Consider the following 9,882-nt stretch of genomic DNA (forward strand, 5'->3'; position numbering starts at 1 on the left):
GATTATTGCATTTTTGAGTCAATTTCAGAGTCCGATAGAAGTTTATGGTAGTTCTATGGTGTATGTATGGAATGTCCTAGAACCCGTTTATTGGGCCAGTACATTTTGGTCGGTACTCAAGATTTTCACTTGGTCCACTCTGACTGAACGCCAATTTAAATATTTCTGGTCTACGATGCTCTGACCCTGCAAAACCTTAATTTTAAAGCTATCGTAATGCCACTGATTTCTATATTGACGATATGGATTATTGAAGAATTTACGATACTGGTGTCGAAGAGTTTTGATAGGCTGTTTGTCTTAGAGATATGCACCCAGTTTGACCATGCAAGCATTAAATGATTGTTATTTTCCTAGATATTGTTCAGTCAGAGTGAACCAACTCACTGAACGGTGGTCTTTAGTTCAGTCAGAGTGGACCAAGTACACATAGTCCATCAAAATATCGTTCTATCAGAGGTTTGGATTATGATTTTTCATGATTATCACTTCACATTATATTGTTTGAAAGTAATACAAAGATGTGTAGAAATATTGAACCAAAATTTATACGAATTAAAAAATTACAAAGCGTTAGACTTTAAGCCCATTTTTCTCAAAATATGAAAAATGTCACTTGGTCCACTCTGACTTAACGCCGACCAATTGATACACCGCCATTTTCAATCGATTTGGGACATATTCGAAGTTGTGTCCTACTTTTGTATGAAGGCGTGCCACTGTGCGCCGTTCCATTTATGTGCATTATTTTTTATTGGTTTTTCAACTATATTCGTGTAAACCAGGCCTGCCCAACCCTTTCAAACAGTAGGCCAAATCTTCATATGTGGGGTCCACTTTCTTTAATGCGTAAATATACGCATGAAATCTGCAAAAATTCAGTATATTAAGTTTATGAAATCTAGCAAAAATAAGCGAATGGAGCAAATTTGTATATTTTGAGAATTCCTTTCGAAAACCTGTTATAATCTATGTTGGAATATTTTAAAATATCTACCCCAGAATTAGTGTGAAAAATGCCCAGCATTTTATAAGAATCAAACTCACAATTCAACCTCGGAATTTTGGTCAGAATTAAGTGAGAATTCTGCACATAATTTTCAAGAATTGTTTCATCCTTCAGAATCTCGTCAAATAGTAATTCCAAAATCCCACATCGTTGTAAAATTTACAAAAGAAAGCTGTTCAAAGTTCTATTATAAATTCTTTAAATAAATAAGTCAAAATGTTGCACAGTTTTACTGTAACCTTGTCAAATCTCGTTTTAAATTCTATGAAAATTCTGTCCACCAATTTATGTTATCCTGTTGAAGATCCTGTGAGAATACTGCCCATGTTATTCGTATCCAGAATTCTTTGAGAATCCTCTTCAAGATTTTGTACCTGTCTATTTATGCCAAGGATTCTGTGTAAATTACTCCCAGTTGTTGATAAAATGTGTCAGAACATACGCCTAAGATTCAGTGAAATTATGTTTGTCGTACGTTGGTCAGCCTTGGTGGAAACAGATCGGTCTCGCTTGCAATTTCGCTTTCAAGATGCAACAAAGCATGTAATTTTGGCGAATAATGGATGAATGGAAATAAATGTTTCAGTTCCACCTAAGATTGCAAGTAGTACTGAATAAATTTCTCCTCTCCTGTTAATTCAAGATTTTTTGTTGTGAATTCAAGAACAGTCAACAGATTTTTTTGAGAGAAGTCACTTTGTGTTCAATATTGGTGTTTTCGCTAACAATTTTGGTTGTAATAGATGCTTTTAAATGATTTATCATTGAAAAATCCACCACTAATGACTTTACATGATTGATGAGTAAATTTCAGATATTTTTTTTGTGTGTTTTGTGCTCAATATAAGTCATTCACACTTAAATTATTTCATCAACCTTAGCAAAACAAATCGCCGAAAACCGAACCTCGGTATTCATTTTACCAAGATTCCGGCAATCCAAAATTTCTACCGAGATTCGGCATCTAATTACCGAGATATCAGCTGTTGAGTTTGTGTAACATCAAACTGTGACTGAGAAATCAACTTATTTTGGTGATCGTAACAACGCGCACCTACCTTATTTTCTGATGCCAGCAGTTCTCTCGACTCGCTATTATTCAAAGGTGGCGGTCCTCACAACGCGCACTTACCCTATTTTCCGATTGCTGCGGTACTCTCAATTCGCTATTAAACAATTTTCAAGCGGTTTTCCCAACTCGCTATTAGTGAAAGGTGGCGATCCTCACAACGCGCACCAATACAACTTTCCGATCTCAGCGGTCCTCTTAACTCGCTATTAATCAAGCTACAATCGGTCCTCTCAACTCGCTATTATTTCAAGGTGGCAGTCCTCACAACGCGCTCTTGCCCTTCTTCTTTTTCTTTTGGCATTACGTCCCCACTGGGACAGAGCCTGCTTCTCAGCTTAGTATTCTTATGAGCACTTCCACAGTGATTAACTGAGAGCTTTCGTACACACCAAAGTTGATTTCCGAATTGAAGTGTGTTTTAAGCATACAAAGATTTTTTTAAACAAAACAAAATATAAAGAAGGTTAACGCTCAATTATCCCGTCCTTTTGTCGCTTTTAATATTAAACTTCCTTCATTTAGGACAAAATAGAAGATAATTAGAAAATTTGAAAAATGCCAAGGATCAACACACAACTTAAGGCTTCAAAATCAAAAAAGATATCCTTTCAATTCTCTTTTTTAATAATGGAACATTTTACTTTAAAAAATAGCTTACTCATATTTGATGAAACCAAAATTTTCAAATATTTTAAGAAATGCGATCGCATTAGCCAGACCAACATTTAAAGACTAGAACTTCAATTTGCAATATAACACCACAAAATTTTAATTTTCGAAAATCATCCTTGCACCGGTTGCTATAGAAACTTCGACCTCGATTACCTCCATTGAATATAGCGTATTATATATAAATATCCTGAAACGCACTCTCTTGCTAAAAGACTAAACCATCAATTCTTTGGCGGAACGCAACACGTCTTTTCTCAAAGAATGTTGCAAGCGAAACCGGTCGGTTTACACGCTGAAAATTAAACCATAGAGAATGCACATGGAATGACCGAGCTGTGTATTCATTCATGTGCATGAATTTTGGCAGAATATTCGGCATGTAATCGTGTAAACCGAGCATTTTCGTCTGCACTTTAACTTTCAAGATGCAAGAAAGCATGCACTCAAGATTACAAGCATCGTTGAATATTCAGTTATAACTTGCTTTATATGACAATCATAAAAGTGTACGTGCCATATCAATTTAAGTTTTTTTTTTGCTGTGAACGACCCAATTTTGATCAAACTTGGATTTTTGGCCGACGACTGACACATAAAATAAGTATTGACAACAATTTTGCGAACAAAAACTTCTATATTTGGTTGAAAATCGACTGCAAAATAGGTGTGGCAAACCCGGATCAATAGAACCGAAACACCTATCACGTAACTTTTAAAATATAAGATTAAAGATAATACTGAAAGGTTTTGAAAACATTCAATGCACCAAATACCGTGCAGCTTCTAATTGTCGGACGCTTCAAAAGACATACAGTGACCTTTTCACGATGTTTTTGGACTAATTCCAATTTTTTGGCCATTTGAATCCATAGTTCCAATTTTTATGCATGGAGAATGTAAAAGACGTCGCACATTCTTAATGCATAAAAATTGTTGAAATAATCTATTTTGGGCGAATTGCGGCCAGTGTGCGGGATTCTATGCGTCCGGGAAATTTGAATCAATACGCTATATTCAATTTCGTTTCCTTTAATTTCTTTCTTTTTGACGATTTGTCCTTTTGGCTTTTGCCCCTTCGACGTTTTGTCCTTTCGACGATCTGGCATTCGACGAATTGTCACCTTACCAATTTGGTAATATTAGTCATAAAATTCTGCTTCTTTTGATGTATTGCATTTCAACGCATTTCACTAAATTCAGTATTTTAGTTGAAATTCAATACATCAAAAGAAGCAGAATTTTATGACTAATATTACCAAATTGGTAAGGTGACAATTCGTCGAATGCCAGATCGTCGAAAGGACAAAACGTCGAAGGGGCAAAAGCCAAAAGGACAAATCGTCAAAAGGAAACGAAATTACTTGGACGAATTATTCACTTCCGAGAGAATAGATAATTAATCATGTGCCAACAGTCGTTCATGGGATATTTAATTGATCCCGATACGAAAAAAAGCCTGGCAAACAATTTTCAAGATTTTCTGCTTTCGACGTTTTGAATTTCGACATTTTGCCCCTAAAACATCCAAATATGTAAGCAATTTATCTGTGTATGGCAATATTGTCCGCTTGGTTTCCCATGGAAGATTTATAGGGGTACCAGGAAAAAGACTAACTGATTCATTTGTTGGAATACGATATACACTAAAGTCTTTTTTTACACGGTTTTTTTTGCACGCTTTATTTTTACACGGCTTTTTTTACACGCCTTTCGGAATTAACACGGTACTTTTTTTGCACAAAATTCGGAAATAACACGGTTTTTTTTACTTATTTACACGGATTTCGGAATTAACACGGCTTTTTTTCCTATTCACACGGATTTCAGAATTAACACGGTACTTTTTCCACGGATTCTAGAATTACCACGGTTTATTTTAACACAAATTCCAGAATTAGCACGGTTTTTTTTTTGCACGGAATTTTTTTGCACGGCACGGGGGACCGTGTAAAAAAAAACCTTAGTGTACATGCTAATTTTTTCAGAATTTCATATAACATTCTCCATGAAGTTTTGCAACTTTTGATGTGCTCAATTCTCTCAAATGTTTGAAATTTCCACTGAACCAGGACTCCCGGAACCTGTTACAAAACCACTGGGTGACCTGTTACTTTACTGGGTGTGAATGTTACTTTAGATAACTAAAGATATATCGGAAAAAGTTCTATGGAATACTGTACATTTTGATATGCCGCACGGCTCAGTCCTTCAAAATGCTTGAATTGTTAACCTAATCGAGAATTTCGGAACATGTTACGAACCTTTACAATTCTACAAATTTTGATGCGTTGCATGGCTCAGTTATATGAAATGTTTGAATTTGACAGTTATCCGTATATAACGGAACTTATTACGGTACTATTGGGTAACCAATGTTAGTTTAAATAATTAAACACATATGAATGAATTGACCACATTCCCAGGATGCCTATTGGAATCCAAACAGATAACAATGCAATACATAGATATTGTCGTACAACAATTTTTTAATTGGGAAATCCTAATTTTCCACAAAAGACTTAAATTCATCAAATTTTGAAACAATATAAAGTAACAAATTATTGTTATGGCGTGAAAGTGTGTTTCGGGTCATATTTATGCAATTACTGTAGGAAGATTAGCATTATCTCATCCGGTCATGGAAATAACTATAGAAATAAATTGTAGAGCCAATGGTTTTTTTTTGTTGAATAATAAAGGACATTTTGATAGTATTCTTAAAAATGAACCAACTTTATCTATTGAGCAAAAATGATGAATCAGTTGTAAAACTTTCGGTCGAATCCTGTTTGATAGTTCAAAACATCTCAATGTGTGTAATCAATGTATCCCTTTTGTAATCAGATGACAAGAATTTTTTAAATGACTTTCACTAGCAGGACACCGACAACTTTGTAACACCTCCTTCACAGAGCTACTCTTAACACCACTGCTCTTTGTTGTTTGCATTTCTAGACCAACGTCTCTGTCGGTTCACACTACTGATGAGCTTCCACTACACGTTGTTTACATTGTTAACCTTTCACTTTCGAAGTAAACTGCAACTGCGTCAAATATGCACATGTGCCCTATATTTTTCATCGCAAAAAGAGTTTTCAATACTACCATTAGGTCAGAACACACTCATTTTCTGTTTCATGATTGCGCCTTCCGTTGATGACCAACACCTACCACAATTACAGCTTCCGTTTCGTGCCGCCGGAACTGCCACCGAAATCCTCACCAAGGATATCACACTGATCAACAACAACAACTGCATCGTATCGGACTCCGGAGGCGCGCGTTCTAACTAAAATCCGCGTCGAAGGTTATCAAACGTGTTTTGGTTTGAAAACGGTAGCGATATCGCGAACTGTTGCGACGTGGGAATTGAGAATCGCTCGCGATTTTTTTTTTACGCAGAAGATGACGGTGACGGTTTGTTATCGTCGGCTGCGGTACTCAAAAATCGAACTCGTCAGTTGACAAGACGAGTCAAGACTGTGTGCATCAGTATTGTTCTGTGACTGGGGATTATAATTCGATCGTCTTTTATATACATATTGGATAAGTGTTGTCATGTGCTGCGTGGTGAGTAGTGACAACAAATAACAGCAATAACAATGCTATGCGAAGCGCTCCTCGCGGGTCGTCTACGTAGGGTTGCCCCGTGCAATACAAGCGATTCGCTCTTGGATTCGGTACCTTCGAGGACGTTTCGGCGTTGGAGCACTGGATGTGCCGGCAAAATATGAAGGAACGAAATATTCTATGATTTTTCGATCAGCGGTTTGTCTGAACAATATTAACTATCTTTTGAAGATATGTCACATATTTCTAGCTTGTTAAAACATTCAACACTACTTGAAATTTATAACCCTTCAATATCTGGAAACGTTTAATTGCAATAAAATACAGTCAACTCTCCATAACTCGATATTGAAGGGACCATCGAGTTAGGGGGGTATCGAGTTAGAGAACATAAAACTAGTGCAACAGTGATCCAAGGGACCATCGAGTTAGCCATGAAAACCAACTTTTACTATGGTTCTCTAACTCGATATCGAGATACGAAGTATCGAGTACGGTTAGTTAACTGTAACTCGAATAAATGCAATTTCTGTATAAGATACAAATTGTGACAATTTTTGTGATAAGAAACTTTACTTCTACAGTACTTCTTCTGATCTGTAGTTGTAAAAATATCAACCACGACCTGCCACAATTTTAGGTATAAAAGCAACGCTAATCAATTTCAATAAATAAATACTCATATATAACTTTTTTCGACAGCTTTGTTCTCTTTCATCATGGATGGGTTTCTATTACTATTGGGCGATTAACTCTTTAAGTGTTTAAACATATCTTATTGTCAAATTTCAAAAGATTCAGCCGAAAATAAGTTTGGCCCACAAAAATGCGAAAACCGTTATATGGTGTTTCATAGCAGTTTTCATATGGAAAATTGAAACGAAACAAAATTGTTATTTACTGTTTGTATTGTACGTACATTATTTTATCTGTTACTAGAGCTACTAGAGCTAGAGAAGCTACAGCCATCGAGTTTAATATCTTTGTAATGCAAGTTTTTGAAACGTCAACGATTGGATATCATTCTTAACAAACCTTATCTCAAACATTCGCTCATGTCAAATGATTTACTGAATTAATACCTAGAGTGCTGGAGACTTGAACATATTTTAAAATAAATGGCTAATGCTGCAAAGCCGTGGTTGAAATTTCATATAAATTTGATAAGCGGCTCTGGTTTGTTAAATATCTATGAAAAATAAAAGCATATCAAACCCATAAGATGCAAATCTTTTCTTATCCATGACCCTGGCAAAATATCTGTGACCATGAAAAACACGTTCTCTAAGACCTTTTCTATCCTCTGATGCAAACGATTATTTTCGACAAATAAGTGCGATTTTCGAAGGCGGAAAGTTCATCACTACACAGCTAAAAAAATGTTGTAAATTTAAGTTTATTTTCATGCACATATTTGGAGCATCAAAATAAACCTAAATTTAAACGACCGATCCTGTATTTTTCAATCAAATTAAATTTAAATTTACACGATCATGTAACATTCAAGTATTTTTGGTTGAAAATTGAGTTAATATTCATTTAAGTTTACATGATACTGTAACAATACACGAATTTGATATATTTTTACAGTAGTCTTCAATTTACACTACATTGAAATTTAAATATTTTTTTCTGTGTAGAGTATGCGATGATCAAACGATGTTTTTTCTGAAAATTTCTCTATGAAACAAAGTTATATCAAAATATACTACAGTAATCAGAAATTACATTCAGTCACGAAAACAATAAAAATAATGCATGTGTATGCTAAATTTGCGTTCAAAAAATTTTCGCATTTTTCATATGGGCCAAACTGTACGTAAGCTGCAAAAATTCTTGAATATAAACTAAGAAAAATCTCTAGACAAATCATTGAAAGGTTTGCTGAACAAATACCTGAAGATTTAATTAGAAATCCATGCAGAAACCCTGGAAAATCTGTGAAAGAAGATTCTTTCACAGAATAACCAGAAGAAATCCAAGGAAAACCTATTAGCGGGTAGTTAAAGGGATATCCAATCGAGTCACTGAAACAATCTTAGATATTTTTATATTGGCTATCAACGAGGAATCCCATTATCTATAAGGGAATTCTTGAAAAAAAAATCGTTACAGAATTCTCTGTACTCTGGAAGAAAACTTGAATGTTTTTTATTGTACAAAATACATTGGGTTTGAAGACAGTGAACGAACAAACTATTTTGTACTGAAAATTGCTTTTTTGCATATTCTGTTCGCAGTATTATTAGAATAATCAGATAGGGGTCATGCACAAACTACGTCACGCTCCAAGGGGGGGGGGGGGTTCCGAGTGTGACAAGCCTTACAAAATTTTCGGAGGACTCATACAAAAAGTGTAACGAATAAGTTGAAATTTGGCGTGACATAATTTGTGTACCATCCCAGAGCAGATAGCGTAAAAGTTTCTTTTAGAGTAATTAATCTACTATATCAACTGGAAATATTTGTTACATATACCAACCAAAAATGATAAGACACTCTCTGGAAGTTTCTTGATGAGGATATAAAAAAATTCCATCATCGCCAGGGGCTTTCATATTTTTGATTTTTGAGCAGCAAATAAACTATTGCTACCCATCATAGTAAACTATAAAAGGTGTTCATCACTTCCACTCTCAACATATGTTCCTATAAAGATTACCATAGAAATCTAGAACTAGTGGGAGCCAACATCGAAGATTCAAAATTCAATAACTTCGCCATCGTTCGATCGATTTTGATGAATTTTCAGGAATTGAGTTATATTTTTAATCAACGCATTGACTATTTCAAACTCGGTGATGCTTTTGGACTTAGGACCGAATTTTGTTGGGGTACTTATGGTATTTTGAAATGGAAATGATGTGGAAGTTCAAGAAACCTTATAAATAATTTTATAAAATTCATCTAAAAAATTCAGAGAATTGCTTTCCAGAATGTATTACCTGTTTAAGTTTGGAGAATACTGCATACAAATACGACAAATGGTGAATTTGAAAAGAAAGCTTTAGGTCATGAATATGAAAGAGCTTGTAAAAGTTGAGAAGAAGGCTCTATTCCGGTTGGGTCGTAAGGCCAAACAGAAAAAAGTAAGAGGTTGTTTCCGAGATACGACCGCCAAATTCACGTTGGATAACGTTAGTTTCTTCTATTTCCTGGCTTGAGACCGTCGATCAATGCGTATGATTACCAAAAAGAGTTTCTTATAAAATTATATCTGTTTATGTTTTGAGTATTATTTCATAAGTCTTTTATGGTATATTATAAGGCTCTCGAATGAAAAACAAAATATTTCTTATGTCGTTATTCCATAAGAAAATCTTATGTACCTCATACGTTCCATTTCCTTAGTGAATAACATAATATTATCGATAGAGATTCTGAAGTGTGTGTATGACAATGATTAGTAACACTTGTAAAAAGAGTCAACTTCCTATCAAAAAACACGTAGGTATTTCATACAACTTTCTAATGGAATAAAGACATAAGAAACAGCTAATGAGACTCATAAGAAAAACTTGTGAACTTACATCGATCATTGCGTTCATAATACAAATGA

At 34.9% G+C, this 9,882-nt stretch overlaps 1 protein-coding gene across 1 annotated transcript in view; it reads right to left on the reverse strand.

Moving 5' to 3' along the window:
* LOC5569262 (trypsin 3A1-like) overlaps nt 1–6,344 on the reverse strand; it is a 58,774-nt gene extending 52,430 nt beyond the window's left edge. Inside the window, exon 1 of the mRNA XM_001658357.2 lies at nt 5,925–6,344. Within this exon, the coding sequence (XP_001658407.1) occupies nt 5,925–6,012 (88 nt within the window). The 5' untranslated portion in view covers nt 6,013–6,344. The remainder of the gene's footprint in view (nt 1–5,924) is intronic.
* Nucleotides 6,345–9,882: the final 3,538 nt, after the last annotated feature.

This window comes from Aedes aegypti, chromosome 1 (assembly GCF_002204515.2).
Source record: "Aedes aegypti strain LVP_AGWG chromosome 1, AaegL5.0 Primary Assembly, whole genome shotgun sequence".
NCBI lineage: Eukaryota > Metazoa > Arthropoda > Insecta > Diptera > Culicidae > Aedes > Aedes aegypti.